The following is an 18177-nucleotide window of genomic DNA, read 5'->3' on the forward strand; positions in this document are numbered from 1 at the left end:
TCCCCCCGTACTCTCTCGTGGTGGAGCTCTGCTCGCTCGTAGCTCGACTTTTGACACATTGGGGGCGGAGACCAAGGCTGACCCCAGCCCTCTCATGATTGGTCATTTTGCAGCCTCCACATGGGTGCCTTTTCAGTTTGCTGCGGACAGCTTAGTGGTAGCGGCGGCATCATGTAAACAACAACAACAGTTGTTTCAGCACGTTCACGACCACAACTCTCCGCTTCATCACTGGTAATAAAAAGGTTAAAAAGTGCTGTTCCGAGACTAGCTAGGTTCACACCTAGTATTGATCCCATTTGTGATCGATGCAGGCAAATGCCAGCCACCCTCTCGCATATGTTCTGGTTTTGTTCAAAACTAGACAATTTCTGGCAGTCAATATTTAAAACTTTTTCAGATGTTTTACAAGTACCTGTAGAACCTTCTGCCATTACTGCCATATTTGGAATAACTCCTCAAGATACTCACCTCAACCGCCAGGCAAAGAATATAATAGCTTTTGCATCTCTCCTAGCTAGGCGATTAATACTTTATAGGTGGAAGGAGAAACTTTCTCCAACATTTAAGATGTGGATCAATGATCTTCTACACCACTTGGTATTAAAAAAGATTCGTTATTCTACAAGAGGATGTATTAAAAAAATTTATGATATTTGGAAACCCTTTTTGAATTATATAGAGAAATTAGATGTCACTAATATTGGTGCTCTATATGACTGATCCTGTATTCTGTATAATCTGTAATCCATAAGGACCCTCGTTTACCTGTTGATTTCTTATTTACCTGTGTATCATGCTATTTTGCTTTGACTAATGTATCTGTTATTATTTTACTTTATTATTATGTATTTATTTATATATACATATATATAATTTGAAATTTATTATTTATTATTATTATTGTCTTTTTTTTTTTTAAATTGAACACAAGTTCAATTAATACTAGGTTGTCGAATGGTACAGTAATGTTGTTGCAGGGATGGGGCTCTGTTGGAGCGAGGGGGGAGGTGATGTTTATGTTTATATTGTATTTGTATTATTGCCGATCATCTATATTTCTGAATGTATGTACTTTGTACACTATCCATAAACCTCAATAAAAAAGACTTGGAATAAAATTTTTTAAAAAGTGCTGTCCCGGCCTTTATTTGTTCGTGTAAACAACGAACAATGAGACCGGCTATTTATTGAGGAAATACGGTAACTAACCATCACAATTAATGATGTAACGTTAAATAAAACCAACATAGCAGTCATAAATACTTAAGAATCAATGAATCAATAAGACTGCAGGCGTGAAGAAGTGCGCGCGGCAGTTGAAATCTGCACGCGTGACACAAAATAATTTATGCGCGCAGAGAGATCTGCGCACGTGCAGATGTGTTATCGCTCGCGTGACTTATGACGCCATACATTTCTTATGGATTGTACTGAATTATACAAATGGCTAAATCAATCTGTAACAAAAGAAAAGTAAACAGAAACACTATAAATGCAACACAAAATGAGTTTATATCTCAATTACCATCGTTTTTGTTTTTTTTCGATTTTCACCACTTATCTTCAAATAAGAATTACCGGTAAGTATGGTTCCAAATTACATCTGGTGTATGGGAAGATTTAGCCATAATTTCATTGTAGAGTTGAATCTATTAGTCAATTTTCATAAAAATAACATTCCTTTGTGATATAAAAAAATGACTATGAATTTTTAAGGTTTTGGACGGAATGTGATTCAAAACTAGATATCTGAAGGCGAAACAAAAACAAACACAAAAACAAACAAAACAAAAACAAACACAAAAACAAACAAAACTTTTTTTAACATTATATAGACAAATTTATTTTTAAATGAATCAAGAAAATAATCATTAGTTCTATTAAAAAAAACACCACCACCCAAAAAATAAATAAAATTAAAACAAAAAAATATGAATTTCTCTTTGAAGCTCTATTTTAAAGTGAGGTCATTTATCTTTGAGAATACAAAATATGATATAAACAGGGTTGGAAAATAATAAAAGAGAGAAATCACTTTTATGGAAGATTTTTGGTACGACCAGCTGCTCTATTGATCGGGCCACAGAAAATGTCTCCACACTTTAGTGGTCACAGTTTTGTCCTATGAGGCTGAAATTTGGTATGACGGTCAAGTGTGTGTGTGTGTGTGTGTGTGTGTGCTAAAAGTGGGCATGGCAATGGCAGTGGACTATTGCAAATGGTGAATAACTTTAAAATGAATTAAAATGGACATTTTTTCAGAAAGGTTTGCCATGCGTCAAATGACAGCTGATTTACAGGGGGACGGTCTATAACAAAAAATGTATAAACTGCTAATTGTAGAGTCTTGTATCATTGCATTTAGCAGAGTTCCTCTTTCATTGGTTCGGTTCGCTCCACCACTTAACCACGTCGTCTTTCATAACACATGAACCGTTTGTTTTAGGCACTTCTGAGAGGAATCCCTGGACTCAACAGTTCCTTTTTTGAGTCATGAAGTTTGACTTACTTTTTGAATACCCTGAAGAAGACTTTCATTACAAACCGTCAGTAATTCATTCAAGTAAGGGTTGCTTCGTGGCTACATGTGTGCTAAAGTGCTAAATTAAGTGTTTGTGAGGTTGTACTCGTGTGTGAATATGCATGGAAGCATATGTGGTTTTAAATGATTGCAAATTTGCATTTTTTGTGCTTTTAAGGGTTAATTAATCCAAATACCCAAAAAGACTTAGCCATGAAAGTTATATTGGTTTCATTACGCACAGTTTTTAGATTTCTGTCTCTAACATCTGTTGTATTTTAAGTGAACGAACCCTTTAAACAAGTTCTCGTGTCTCCTTTAAATGACAGCTCAGGCTTCTACAGTTTGGATTTTTTTCTCAGTGTGGTGAAAAATCAACTCATCCCTGCGGTTTTGCGGTAAACTACACATGAAAGAAGTCGACCGAGCAGAGGCCATGTTCCTGACTGGACATGTGTGTGAAAGCTCTAAATTAAAACATGCTACACACTGGAAAAACATGAGATTGATCATGTAAAAATTATGGTAGCATCACATGGCCTTGGTTACCATCACAGCCCTAATGTCAGCATGTGTATGCTGACATTAGGTATGTATATATAGTATGTATGTGTGTGTGTGTGTGTGTGTGTGTGTGTGTGTGTGTGTGTGTGTGTGTGTGTGTGTGTGTGTGTGTGTACTGCACCTTCTCTCCATGTCCCAAGTCTTCCTCCTTAACTTCGCTCAGGGTTTTCCAGTTCGTCCTCGACCCGCTGCCTGCTGACCTTGTCTCTGTCAGGGATTGGCTGTTGGTTGCAAAGCCTCCCTGGTCGTACCTACACCGTGCACATTAAAACACATGGCACGTATATGCACATAAATGTATGCGCAAACACGCAGGAACACCGAAAACAAACACACATACATGTGAAGTATGATATACATTATTTAGAGTTTGAGGAGAGAGAAATAAGAAACGGATGGAGGGTTTCTTGACTTAAATAACAAAGACAAACAGAGCGTGTTTCAGGATGCGATCTCTGGATACTGAGGTGATTAAACCACACAAAATACGCCATCAATATGTATCTATCTCTTTGCAAAACAAAGGGTGTAAAATGTGTTTGTTGATGTAACACACCTTTATACATGTAAATAATCATGCACAGACTTCCTGTGAAGAAGACACTGCATTGTATCAGCTTTTGTGTAAAGAAATCGCCTTCAGCCATGACTGAATTACTCCCTTAATCCCTGAACCGATTTCCTGTCTATCATGCATAAATGCGTTCATATTTTGATCAGCTTTTTATATTTACATATTTTTTTGTCAATAAACACTGTTTCTTTGCAGAGACAAAAAAGAAAAAACAACGCTTGTCTGTCTTCCTCACTCCATCTATTAATTTATCACCTTTTTAATATTCTTTTTAAAATCTTAATGCATCAGCATGACTCCTGCTCTGTATTCTAGCAGAGGAGAGCAATCTAATCAAGGCATCATCCAAATTCATCAATTTCCTTAAATTATGCAAGCAAGCCTGGTCGAAACAATCCCACAAAGCGCCACATCGCCACAGGAACTGGAGTCAGACAGATACTCTTTGTCTTTGTAGAGCACAGACCTACATGTTAAAAAGGAAGTGGGAAAACACTCTTTTCTGCTGCTTGAATAACATTCATTGTCATTCCTTCACCGCTGTCAGCGTGTAAAGTGGAGAGAGAAGACCAACAAGTCAGGGATTAGAGAGGAATGAAAAGGGGGAATGAAAGGGAAGAAGGGTTGCTGCTTTTTAGTTATTTAGCTCTTTGAATGTCAAGATGCAATGGAGTACTGACCAGAGACTACTAGGAGGAAGATTAACGCTGGAGTGATGGAGCCCGTGCGCCGACACACACAATTGAAAGCCATGACTGAAGGCAACACACACAAAAAAATGGCTTTTGTGCATGGAGAAGATTATAAACCAGACATAAAAAAATAATACACCTGAACTTTTGTTTCCTTTTTTGCACTTTTGAAGCTGTGAGGGCATCCAGCAATACCTTTCAGTGAAACATACAAGCATTCACATGCACACTGAAGCACTGATATGTACACACACTGGAATAAAGGAGCTTTGGTCTATTTTGTCCGTCTTTGTCTCCTTTTCATTCTGCATGTATACACTACTAAAAATGTTTTTACCATGCCATGTTGTTTTTTTAAAAACACAATCTCACCTATATGACCTGATAATTATTTTTCCACTCTTACTTACTAGATCAAGAAACACGAAAGCGGATTTTGAAAATGATGGGGTTTTTTCTATCAAAACACGATCATGCTCAGTGAATTAAATGTATCTAATTTAATTCTATATTTTTATACTAAATTTGACCTATATTTGATCTCCGGTTTTACTTGGCCTATCATCATCAAACAAAACCTGTCATGGAGTTTCAAGCCGGAACTTTAGAGGGCAGCTGACGGCAGGAAACACGCTGATGAAGTTTTTACAGGCGTCAGGCCTCCTTGATGACGTCATCAAGGAGTCATTTCATTTTATGATCTGTGTCTCCAGAATAATTCTCACAGGAACCACAAACAAACCCAAAACCTTTATTTCCTGTATGAGTGCCTAAAAATAGCTTTCAGTGCAACGTGCACATAGAGGCATTGATATGTACACACACAGGATTAAAAAAAGAGAAAAGAATGGAAAAAATGCATTTATATTTCATTGGTGGCCAGACTTGGGAACAGCCTTAATGAGTGAATGAGTCATAATTTAAAATCCCTCCACAGAAACCGCTAATAGGAACCCAGTTTGAAGCGGCTTGCCGTGTCTCAGTCTTTCTGTGCATGATAAGTCGCGGTTCAGAGCAAGAATCCAGAAATATCCGTGTTCTGCTTTTCTGTTATTCCCTCCATCCAATCCTGTCTACATCCTGTCTGGAGGTCTGCTGGGACTGAGGAGACACATGCCAACAGTCTCCTGATGATTAAAGATGTGCACTTCTCGTGTGTGCGTGTGAGCTTACACTGTGTTTATTATACTATATTTTACATATATCAGCATGACAGCGACTTTAAAATGTCTCCATCTGTATAGTGGTTTGTCCGTCTGTTTACACGTTTCTTGCACCCACAAGGTGCTTGTGACATTGGTGCATACTGTGCATGTCAGCATGTGTGAACAAACGTGTGTTTGTGTTCAGGAAATGTGTGTGTGTGTGTGTGTGTGTGTGTGTGTGTGTGTGTGTGTGTGTGACTCACCAGGCCCGCAGACTGAAAGCCTCCGGTAAGTCTGGGTTGACCATGACTGTTGAACTAAACAAAGCAGAGAGAGATATGCCCCCGAAATCAGACAAGCGCGCTCCTTTGATGGCGACCACAGGCTCCCCAGAGCCGTCAAACTTCTCTGCCTGGAGAGAGAACAAACTGTGTCAAAGACATTGGCTGTTTTAAAGAAACAGATGTAGTCGCAGAGAAAACACCCACTCGTTTGTGGACAACTGTTTCGAAGCCTCAAGTTTTTCAATCCTGGCTTTTCGAAGGTTTCGTGACCATATTAGGGCGAGAGGGTGGAGCTGGCGAAAGTTAAGCAGATTATCAGCTCCTTAGAGTGTCTTTTCGTACTGAATGCTGAACAAGTTGTTTTTATGTGACCGAAATGTTCTAATAATCTTTCACAAAGTGAAAACAAACTGTGAAATGTTCAAAGTTCTAAGGAGAAAACAAGGAAAACCACTAAAACTAAGTTCATGGCTATTTAAATCTACCCAGTGCCATGTACGGTATATGCATTGCTGCCAAGAGGCAACCCCCACACTTTGCAGAAGCGCCTTAAACCTGCTCTCTCTCCAATGACAAAAAGAAGTCAGTTTGTTTCAAAGTCAACATAAATATTACCCTACATGTCATTTGATTTATGATCTCATTAACATTCTTATAATGACTTTATTGCTGCAATCGTTAGTTTCAAGTTTTCTTCAGCATGATGATCATTTAGTAAATTACAGTCTATTTAGAGTCAAATAGATGATAAAGCCGGGGATGGTTTGACAGGGCTACCATATGATTGACAGGTTGCTACCACAGTGCACTTTGTGTTGTTGTCTTTGAATTTTTAACCCTTTCACAATGTGTTTTCACTTCATAAAGATGTTGGATGCTAGCTGAGGAGCATCATTCTGAATCCTGAGTGGCTTCGTACATGTACCAGTTGCAAAACAACAATATGGCGTCATCGAAAAAGCATCAGTCCAGAAACCAACGTCCACCATTATTAAACAGTCAATGATTGCTATGCCTCTTTCGCTCAGTTAGCAACTTGTCAATAACAAGTTAGCTCTGCCTTATAGTCTATTTTACTCTAAATGGGACCAAACTAGCAATCGTGACAATAAACTCATTAAGAAAATCAGAAGTGACTAATTTCTGTGTAGACTTCTATACAACCAGACTTCTTTTTTCAGCCAGTGGAGTCGCCCCCTGCTGGCCATTAGAAAGAATGAATGTTTATAGCATTGGCTTCACTGTTCAGGCCTGGAGGTTGCCCCCTGGTCAAAGATGATTTTGAGGAGAGACAGATGGAGAACAAGACACCAAAAGCAGTTGTGTTATTGTCTCTTTTGTGCACAATCTGTTTCTGCAGGGACCAGAGAGAGTAATATGTGGTGTAGTTTGCTTTTATAATTGGACAACCTACAAGTTAATTTGAAAGTCATTTTTGGATTTTGGCAAAGGAGGGATTAGCTCTTGCAGATTGAATGAGCTTAGAGAAGAATAGCACCATTTCATGCACATTCGAGAGTTATTTAGCCTTTCCGTCTCAAATCAGGGACTGCGGTCCAAAACACTTCCTGAAGGTCAAAAGAATGATTCGACCGATCCAAAAAATACTCCAAATCAAACAGCTCTGTATGTAAGAGCACACACAGACATATGTCATGCACACAAACGGGTGGGTGCCTTCATAAACACAAGATTAATTGGAGCCTGTCTGACATGTTTTTAAGTTAAACTGCAAATCCATCACTGGATACAGACAGAGAGCAAAGAGATAGAGAGGGAGAGAAAGATTATAGTTGTTACCTCCTCTCCCCACAGTGTGACTGTCACCACTTTGCCAGTCGTGTCTATTAGGTTGAGGGCCCTCTTGGAGACTTCTCTGCTGGTCTTAGTGGTGATACGTGATACATCCTCCGCACTCTTGCATACTCCAATCACATCTACAGGCAGAGATAATCATTTTACACCTCGACCTAAAGATAGCTCACAAACACAGGGAGACAAATACACTTACAGGGAAAGCAATATGTGAAGACAGCATTTTGAAATGACTCCACCTGGTGTTAAAAATGGCCGTAGATTTACTCTACTTAATATAAAGAGGTAACACATCATAAGCAGTAAAGCCCCGACACAGAAAAAGTCGACACCCCTCTGATATCGCCCAAGTGACAGCAGACTGACATAAATGTCATAACAGGCTGGCTAACACCCAGACCCACACTCCAAATCACAACAAACACACTTATTCCTCATTCATGTTTCCTGTCATGCTCAAGGCCTAAAAACTTCATTCAGGATTACTACATCTACACTGAGGGAGCAGTCACTGCTGCAGCTCCAAGAAATTTAAGAGGCCATGCCTACCATGACTAATATTAGAACTGAATCAGAAATTAATTTAAAAAAGCACTTATGTACAACAAGTAAGATCTGCACAAGGTTGAGGAAAGCAAATAAATAAAAGATTAATTCAGGAAATTGCTTAAAAAGACAGGATTTTCTAACCTTCAGGCTTTTTCTTGATAATAGTAATAGATAATCATAGCCTTCTCATTCATATGAAACTAGAGGAAAGCAGACAAATTTTAAGAACTGGGAGCAGGGGAGGTTTGTCATTTTACTTGATAACTTAAAGGCGCCCTCTGGAGTTTTCTTGTAAACAAGCAAAGTGTGTGTGTGTTTGCATTTAGTGTTAAACTGTGTACTGTACATTACTGGGACTTGACAAATGTGTTTGTAAAGTGATTTCCAATATTACATTGTTTATGCTGAAATCTTTTTCTTCCTGCCATATTGAATTTCTTTGCCACAATTCAGTCGTTCAGTGGAATAGCATGAATCAGGTGTCAGATGTGCGTTGTGTGTCCGTGTGTGTGCACAATACAGTCGAAAAATTGTAAAAATATTACCCTATAGCACTACTAGTGGTCACAACCTCCACTAACTCCCTTTAAACCACTTAACAATAACCCGTTTCAAGCTGGATATTGGGACCTGTGGGGTCTTTGTTTTATTAAGAGGATGCCATGCAACCGGGTTTCTCTATGCAAGGTTTAAGGTTGGGCTTGTTTAAAAAATGTTCAAACTGGTTTGTTATTAAGCCAAACATCCGACCAGACTGGTATGCCTGATTTTATCACGAGGCGTTGCACTTGTCAACAAGTAGTGTCTCCAGGCCAACTGGTGGCAGTATTGCACCTCTAAAATGGTTTGCCAACTGATAAAACGAAGAGAAGGAAGAAGAAGAACGTGAGGCTCACCTTTTGTCAAAAATGTTTGCATATTCAGGGCTCCAGACTAACGTTTTTTTTACTAGGAGCACAGTGGCTCCTAACTTAAAATTTTAGGGGCGCAAGCAGAAAATTTAGGGGTGTACCTACTTGCAAAGTAAATATTCACATATTCTCTCATTTGCACTGTATTACTGATAAATATTTTGACAATTAATGCAGAAACTAAAATGTTTTAAATTCACATTTAAATAATGTTTGAGACTGGAGCAGAAGTTTGTCGGCAACAAAAAATATTTAATAATGTAACATACTGTTTTGTCATAGCCATGTCTTCCTGTATGTGAAGTATGGTGCCCCTCCAGAGGCACCAAGAGAGTGGTTGCCGCTGAACAGCGCTGAACATGTTACCTCAACTCCTGCCCATTTATTGTTTTATTAGCTGCATCCAGTCAAACACGCAGGAAACTTGGTTACAATGATTATAAAAAAACTGCAAATTTACTGGTCGCACATGCGCAAGTAGGTGAAAAAATTGTCTCAAATTTTAGGGGCAAAATGTGACCATTTAGGGGCAGTCTGGAGCCCTGACATTGGCTTAGTTTAAGTATTTTATTTAAGACTAACTCTGCCGCAACAAACAAACTTTCCCGTAAACCAGCACAATGTGCTTTCTGTGCATCTTCTTCCGTCCCACCTCCACTGATCTCTTTCACGGTGCCAGCTTTAGCTCAGAGGTGCAGTATGCAAAATCTCTCAGACACTTGTGGCTCCATTAGTCCTTTTATAAACAAACATAACACTGTGTTAATCACATTGTCTGCACCATGTCTGCGTGCTGGAACGTCACTTTATTATCAGCATGTGCAATGCAGCGAGGGGAGATAATTGATCACAGATAGTTTTTATCCTTCTCACGGTGTCAGAACTCCATGCTCATGTGTAAACAAAATGTCTGGACAGAGTTATAATACAGATTCTGCAAACGTCATCCTCCTGTCTGCTACTTCTGCTAACCTTTCCCTAAACTCTCCCTCTCCCCCCTCCTCTTCCCCTCGCCTCTCTCCTGCTCTGTGTCTGTGCTCTTTCAGCCTTCCTTAATTCCATTATGATTGAGACGATGTCATCCACCTCTGAACTCCATTATCACCGCAGGAACAGGCTGACAGTTCTCATTACCATGTTATAATCCCCTATTTAACAAAGGAGCATGGAGAGCGGCGGCGAGAGAGAGTGAATGGAGACACAACAGATGACACACAGGACATGTAAGGCTGCCCCTCTGCGACCAGCAAACACACACTCCTTCATATAAACCGCTCAGCGCTTCTCCAAACTGTGCTGCTGTGCTCGTACTTTACACTAATCATGCAATATTACTGCTCTGTATGTAAACATACATAAATCTCAGTAAGTTGCAGCATGTTGTTTACACTTCTTTGCAACCATTAATTTATTATCCAATATGGCATGTCCAACACTTAATTAATAGCTATTCCTGTGCTGCTGATCACAAGTACAAACTGTACTAATGGATGAGGTGAGACATGCATCACAAGTTGCTCTTTAGGTTTCTCCGTGCTACGTATTCCCCTTTTAGCTTTTGTACAGCACATCATCACTTTGAAAAGGCGTTTTCTGCAGTGCAAAACTTTTGTCTCTCCGTTTTGGCAGTTAGTGCAAACGTACAAACACTGTCGATGTGTACTTGTGACGTATGCCTATAGTTGAGGTCTTCACAAACCCTCCACCCCCAGGAGTAGTAAAAAGTCAGAACAGGTAAGTTTTGAACGTCCAAAATGTATTAATTAACTTGAGAACTGATGGATGTTTCTGACTCTGGAAATTAGAATAATCAGTGAAGTTCTGCGTAAGTACACACAGCATCTCTCCTATCTCTTAATACACATTTATCGTTACTTCTGAGGTTAAATGAGCGCAGCCCAGTCTATTAACAAAAAAAAACCCGGCAAGAGCCCAAGTTTGTCGGGGCCCATTGGGATTGCACCATAGAATCATTAGGGCAGTATCTTATATGAATAAGAAAAGATGGGCAGAGAGCGGTTGCACACAATTCATGGTGCTATACTTGGTTGCAATCCATTTTTTAATGAATTTAAGTGAATATTTATTGAAAAAAGAAAAAGTTTATCATTTTAAAACATTAAGCTTTCAGTAGAATATACGTCGAAAAGGATTAGAAAAGTAATAATGGCAGCGAAAGGTTTATTCAGCAGTATGTTATCTCGTTTGGCTTGAGGGACTTTAATGTAACAGGTGTTCATTCATATGTTGTGCACTTCAGCTTTAAGTTATTGTGTGGCTGCTTGCATTAAGACATCATTTAGCATTTAACCACTTTATCCTGTGTTAAATAAACAAACTGTCAAACAGTTTGTATTTCTTTATAACTTTCTTTATAAAGGGGTCAAAAACTCCCCCTTCAACTTACATGCAGACCAAAATCAGTTTTTAAACTTATATCCTCATTTCAACCACCACAGAAGCATCACTGTCGTACCTGTGCATCATCTCATTAATAATACCAAACAGACCGCCTGAAGCAATCTGCAGAATCACTAATTTCTACCTCCAATCTACACCTAAACCATCCCAATTTACCTGTCCCAGAGATAAGACATTCCTGTCAGGCGTGGAGGGCAGGAGCTGCAACCAACCTTCATAAAAACAGTGGAATGAGCATTATCCTCTTTTTATGTCTCCTCTTTACCGTGCGCCTGAATTAACCTTCCCTCTGACCCTGTCATAATGGCTTCTTCTAGGACAGAAAACAAAACGGACTGGCAAGTGTCCGTCCATTAGTGTCCAATATTTTTACCATCTATATCTATAAGTTGTAATTGCCTGGGTTGACAGAGCAGTTAGAGAGATGATCCAGTTGATAAACTAAATGTTCTAATACTGGCAGGAACTGGCCTGAAAACACCAGCCCTTTGGATACTTTTTAGATACTTCTGAAGTGGCAAAAACAGATGATCTAAAATAATTTGTAACATTCTCCACAGGCGAAAGAACACTCATCATTAATTTCCTGCAATTAACACGTATTACCAAAGGTGCTGCGAAAAAAGAGATCTCAATGATTGAAACTCTAATGCAAAGTTAATATTCTGGTCACTATTTCATCATTAACATGGCTTTTACTTTCTAAGTTCTGACTTGGAAAAAGCAAACTGATAAAAATCTGAACATTTTCTTGCATGAGGTTTTTCTTTACAGAAAGGTAAGCTGTAAATCTAAATATTTTGAACAGCCCTCTTCTTCAAACATGAACTTCTCCACCTGAGTGGACTAAAACCTCCACTAACTTTTTCCTAAATAGACATCCTGTCATTCAAAAAATGTGGTAAAATATCTCCTTAACTATCCACAAACAAAAAAATCAATATGAATGAATTTGTAGCAAGCAGATTCTGAATCACACTTTATTTTCTATATTTAACACCTTGTTTCTGTAGTCGTTCACTAAGTTTGGAGAGGAAGTGAGTCATCACCACAGCTTGCTAATTGGATGTGACATGTACTTATGTTAATCAGTTGATTAATAATGTGAATAATTAGCTTATGCGACTCAAAAACTCAAACAGCTACAACTTCTGCCTTCCGACTAAAGCTTTTCCTGTTCACTCGCTGTTATTAAATTGTTCTTTTGTTGGTAAAATGCTAGAAAAGTATATCACCCATTCTTGAGAAGTGGGACAAGTCAAGTCCTACCACAAAAACTTGAAATTATTACTTATTAACACACCAATTCCATTTGTTTTGGGGTAAACTTTTTTTTTTAATGATTTTAGATATAGGAAAAAAAGTAGTTTAAAAATATATATATATTTGTCTGTTTTAATTTTTTTTTACTTTTTAAGCTCACTGTGACAGGAAACACCCTTGTCCCAGATGATAATAATAATAATAATAATAATAAAAATAATAAATAAAAAAGTGTTAAATATCTAAAACTAAGAATACCTACTGATAACAAAGGTCTATATATTTACTAATATAATCATTTTTATGAAAATATTGTTCTATCAAAGTTGTGTTGCAAATTGTTTAGAAGAATGACTAAAAAAAAAATCCCACTTCTCAAGAACAAGTGCTGTAGAAAAGTCTGATGAAATTCTTGTCTTACCAATGATGTCGTCCTTGTCTCTGTTCTCCAGCTCTGCAATGGGCACAAACTCACAGAGCACGGCAGGGACACCCTGACTGTCCTCACACGGCACGATGGACGAGTGAGAGTGGAGCGTAATCTCGTAGTCGTTCTTCAGTTTGGTGTACTGCTTGTTGGCCACCTTCAGCGTTCCTTTGGTGATGTAATACACCTGACAGAGAAGAGGGCGAGGAAGGTGAGGAGGTGTTACAAAATCAAAACTAATCAGATCTGATTATTTTTCTGTGGATCTGAAACTGAATTAGCCCAACACTTTAATAAGAAGAATATATTGTAATTACAGAGTGCTTTTCAGATGTAGCTCAAAGTGCTTTACATTAAAGAAAATGTAACACAGCAATTCAAACACAAATAGACAAATCAGATTGTAAAAAGACAGCTGATGATAAAATAAATGTGAATAATAATAAAATTACACTCGGCAGAGTATTCCAGTTTCCAACTTTGGAGCATAGTTTGAAAAAAAGCAGCTTTCTTGTGTGTAAAATAATGTGTATTTAAAAAAACAGTAGAAGATCTTTTCTCATGAAGGATTACAAAACGTCAGAGAGGCTGCAAAGTAGGCCAGTTGCGAACCATTAAGAGCTTTAAAAAACAAGATATACTCTAAAGTACTAATATATATATATATATATATTATATATATAATATATATATATATATAAAACCATTCATTATTATTTCCCTTATTTTCTTTGTAAAGTTTGAGTTTTTATATAGTTTTGTATTTCTGCCCCAAAAACAGAATCCATTGCAACGTTCATTCAACATTCTATCAGAAACAAACTACACAAAATTAAGTTTATTCTGCCATGAAATATGTTATTGTTATGCATGTAATATGTAATTATAAAGCTATCTTTGTGCTCTTCTCTCTTAAGATAATAACTTAAATGCACGTGCAATCAATATGAAGTTAGTTATAAAAGCATTTGCAGAGGCATTTTAAAACTTGATTGAGGTCAAAGGTCAAATTCTGTCGTCCTCAGTGTCATGAAAATGTGACTGGTTTGATAGATTATAGTCTAAGCTTTGCAACGATATTAGACTTTATTCAGTTTTATACTGATTATGTAAAACGGCATAAAAATTAGAATGGTGTAGAGATGAAAAACACTTGGAAAGCTACCAGTGCTGCAATGATATTAGACATTTTCCAACACTAGGGACAGACTTCAAAAAAATCACTATAAGAAATGGTCCGTCCAAATTGGCACGGCCGACCCCCTCATGGACTGCACAGGGAGCCAATGGAGTGTAGCTAAAACTGAGGTAATATGCCCTCTGTTCCTTGTTCTGGTTAAAAGATGAGCTGTACTTTATTGATCCTGCGAAAGCAAATTATTATTACAATACGGCTTCTGTTCCACCAGAAAGCTCTTAATAAGAAAGGGAAAAACCTGCAGGTCAGACTAAAATGTGGTGTCATATCAGGCCCATCACTTCTCTAATTCACCAGAAAATGAGTAGCAGCTGAGAGCGAGTCTGCTAAACAGCATAATTTAAACTCGTATGCGAAGCACACTTCTTCATTTACTCTCCAATATCCCCCCTCTCGCTCTGCCTGCCTCTGAGTTTTATAGCTTACCCTATTTCCTGCCTCCCTCTCTCCCTCTCTCTGATTTACCCCACACAGAGATAGGAGCATAAAACTAATGTGATAAGCATTCTGGCCGCTCAGAGCCAGTCACACCCACTCACTGTTCTGTCAATACTCAGATCACGGAGGGAAGACGGATTCATTCCTTTATTTATCTTCGGAGGGCAGAGGGCACAAATTGGATGTGGGGGTTTGTTGGGAGTCACTGCCAGTGGCTGATACCTGAGCCGGTGTGACGGGCAAAATGATGGCCGGGGTTAATTGAGTTATTAAGCTTTGCGGGCCAGACTGAGCTGAGCGAGAGCTTTAACATGTGTTCTACCTGTCTGTAATTGTAGAGATATAGAGGAACATGCAGAAGGGGCAGGCTCTGGGTGTCCTGACTGAGCGCCACCCATCACAGCACAAAAAAACACACTAAATAAAATGTTGTCTTGCACAAACAACTACTTGATAGACAACTCAACTCTGTTGATATATCTCACTGTCTACCATCATTTGTGTTTACAGTTCATAACTTTATAACTTTATCAATGGTGTTTTTATTTGTTTAACCAATTCAGTACAAGGGGACTGCACTGATTCCTCATAAGTATTTAAAAGGAATTGAAAAATCTTGATTGTACTTTAATATAAATAAATATTATAATATATAATATATAATATAAATATTTTTCTTTCTTTTTTTTCTGATATCTGATTTGCAAATATTTTCCAACTCATTTTGGTCGATTGTCAATGCCTTTATGAATATATGCACATATTTTCCCACCTAAATGCAAAAATAATAAGTCTCTTCTGTGGTGAATTTAAACCCTCTGAGGTCGAAGCTATTTTTTCCTATTTTTGGTTCACCTGGTCTACTTATGAAATAATGCATGTATGATAAAGCATGTTAAATACATCCTTTTATCCAGTACAAACTTTACTTTATAACACTCACAATATTCTTCTCATAACAGAACAAATCTATACAATAAGAGGATAGGATGTTATTCTATTGTGCACGGCCTCTGGGATCAGCTCTGTTGCCAACAGTTAGGACAAACACACAGTGAAAAGGACGGCCTCTGATTCTTTGACAGATGCATTTGCAGTTGAACATACACAAATTTAACATCGGCAAATATTCACCTACCAACTACTTCCATTCTATGTGGGCAAATGGGCGAATAAAACTTTTTTTTTTCGATTGTAAAGCAAATTTGGGTCTTTGCATCTCGTGCAGATATCTGTGTGTGACACATCCTGCGCTGCCCACCTATCACCTCTGCAGGCGATGGTCACTTGCCTGCATTTGTGCATGTGTGACTTCAGTCCAAACACCTTAGCCTCCATAAGCTATAGCTAACAGCTAACAGCAAAAGACAACTCGTGCCTGTTGTGATTTTCAAACCGGTGCTACATAAATACTGTAAAAATATCTTACTTCTCAATCCATGCACACAGTGTTCATGCAGAAACTGTGTTTAAACAAACAGTCAGGACTTCAGTAAGGTATAATGTCACATATATAGAAAAATAGTGCAACTGCAGTGTCCTTACAGTCATTACCCGATTGAAATGACTGTGCAGTGACACCAATTTTAGTTATTGTTTGTGACACAGAATAGGTTTTTTTTCACAGTTTTTACTCTTACCTGTGGTGCCATTTATCAATCTCAAGTGTTTCAGTGTGAGCTGTAGAGTTGTCTGCTTTCTCTCAAATACAGTTGAACTAGAACTGGTGCTCAAAACGCTGAACATCCATTTGAAAAATTTAACAGATATATGTCTTTTAAGAAATCATGACCCAGTTCATTTGAATAATCCAAAATTGTTTCGAGCAGTTTTATGTGTGGAACTATTTTCTTAATTCCTCAATGAAAACTAGATGAAACTAAAACCAACATTCCAAAAAAGTTTCAATGTTGTCTAAAACATATACATACAAAAATAAAACACTACTTTCAAGCAAAAAGCTGCATAAAAAGACAATTTATCTCATGTTCAAACTAAGGAACATTTGTTTTTTGCAAATATACACTCAATTCTACAATGATGAATTTTGAATTTTATGCATTCTGTTTTTATTTATGTTTTACACAGCGTCCCAACTTCTTTGGAATCAGTGGTGTAGACTCCAAGATGCAGAACACTCAGAAGCTCAGAAAAACTGACCAATCAGAGACAGCAGCTTAAAGAGACGGGAGCTAAAATGGAGCGTTTCAGACAGAGGGTGTATACAGATATATTCAGAAAGACAGTATAAGAAAAAAGTGTTTGTTATACATTACAGCATGTAAATGTGTTTTGGTAGAAACCCAAAATACCTGAAAATGAGCAGAACACTGTCCCTTTAAGCAACAGCACAATATGAACACATCAGACGTGACAAGCTTTCTCAGCAGCACAGCCTCAGTCTCACACATCCACCCGAACACTCAATGTGCCTCATGCAAAGATATATATATATATATATATATATATATATATATATGTATATATATATATATATATATATATATTTCAGTAAAATATGACTTAATAAATCCCCCTCCACAAAATCCTCTAATACTTGCCTGCGGCTCAGTCATTGGCCAGAAGTCCTGGAGCTATGAGAGGATTTTGTAGAAGGGTTTATTAGGCACTATTTTACCTATGATACATTTGTTTGAGGTGCTGTGTGCATACAGAACGGATAGCTGTGGCAGAGGCTTACTCTGCGAGTAGTTTGTGATATTTTTATAGCCTTCAGATATTGTCTCACTGTTGTCAGCTTAATCTAAGAAATGAAACGACTAAGCTCCTTTAGAAACAATGTGAGTACAAACATTTCCTTGCAGCATTCAGAGCTCCTGGCGATGTGTAATATGTACAGAAGTTTTCATTTTTAAAGTGAAGTTCCCGGGAATCTCTTATCACTTTATGTGAATATGGATATGGCTGAGTGGGATCTGCTCACCTTGCCTTGCTCCACTAGAGAGAAAAACTTGTCCACTTCCTTGTTGAAGGCTGTGATCCTAATTTCTCCCTGTTGACCAGCAGTTTAAAATTAAAAAACAGCCACGTGTGACATATGTCTGATGCACAGAAACAGATACTCTGCACTCCTCTACTCACACTCTCATCCACCATCTCGAAGGAGAAAAGCTTGCCCTCTCCTTTCGAGTTACTCCAGGTGCGGATGTTGGACTTGTTGGTGACTCGTGCTCTGATAGTCCACCTAAGAAAAGATACAGAATAGACATTTACAATGTTAGGATTTCATTCAGCAGATGCTTTTATCCAAAACGATCTGAGCAACAAAAGCAAAGATCTAGTCATAAGACAACACATGAGAAAGTGCCATGGCAATAGGACTTAGTTGCTATCACTAGGACAGAGCAAATA

General features: G+C 38.0%; 1 protein-coding gene across 2 annotated transcripts in view; it reads right to left on the bottom strand.

Annotated features, from left to right (window-relative positions):
* The window catches only part of LOC131986175 (replication protein A 70 kDa DNA-binding subunit-like), a 65631-nt gene that overhangs the window by 23302 nt on the left and 24152 nt on the right, over nt 1-18177 (bottom strand). For both annotated transcript variants that reach the window (XM_059351005.1, XM_059351004.1), the window contains exons 9-14: nt 17908-18010; nt 17750-17818; nt 13164-13356; nt 7584-7720; nt 5763-5911; nt 3210-3339 (exon numbers count right to left, since the gene is read on the bottom strand). In XM_059351005.1, the coding sequence (XP_059206988.1) occupies nt 3210-3339; nt 5763-5911; nt 7584-7720; nt 13164-13356; nt 17750-17818; nt 17908-18010 (781 nt within the window). The remainder of the gene's footprint in view (nt 1-3209; nt 3340-5762; nt 5912-7583; nt 7721-13163; nt 13357-17749; nt 17819-17907; nt 18011-18177) is intronic.

Source organism: Centropristis striata, chromosome 15, assembly GCF_030273125.1.
Source record: "Centropristis striata isolate RG_2023a ecotype Rhode Island chromosome 15, C.striata_1.0, whole genome shotgun sequence".
NCBI classification, from domain to species: Eukaryota; Metazoa; Chordata; class Actinopteri; order Perciformes; family Serranidae; genus Centropristis; species Centropristis striata.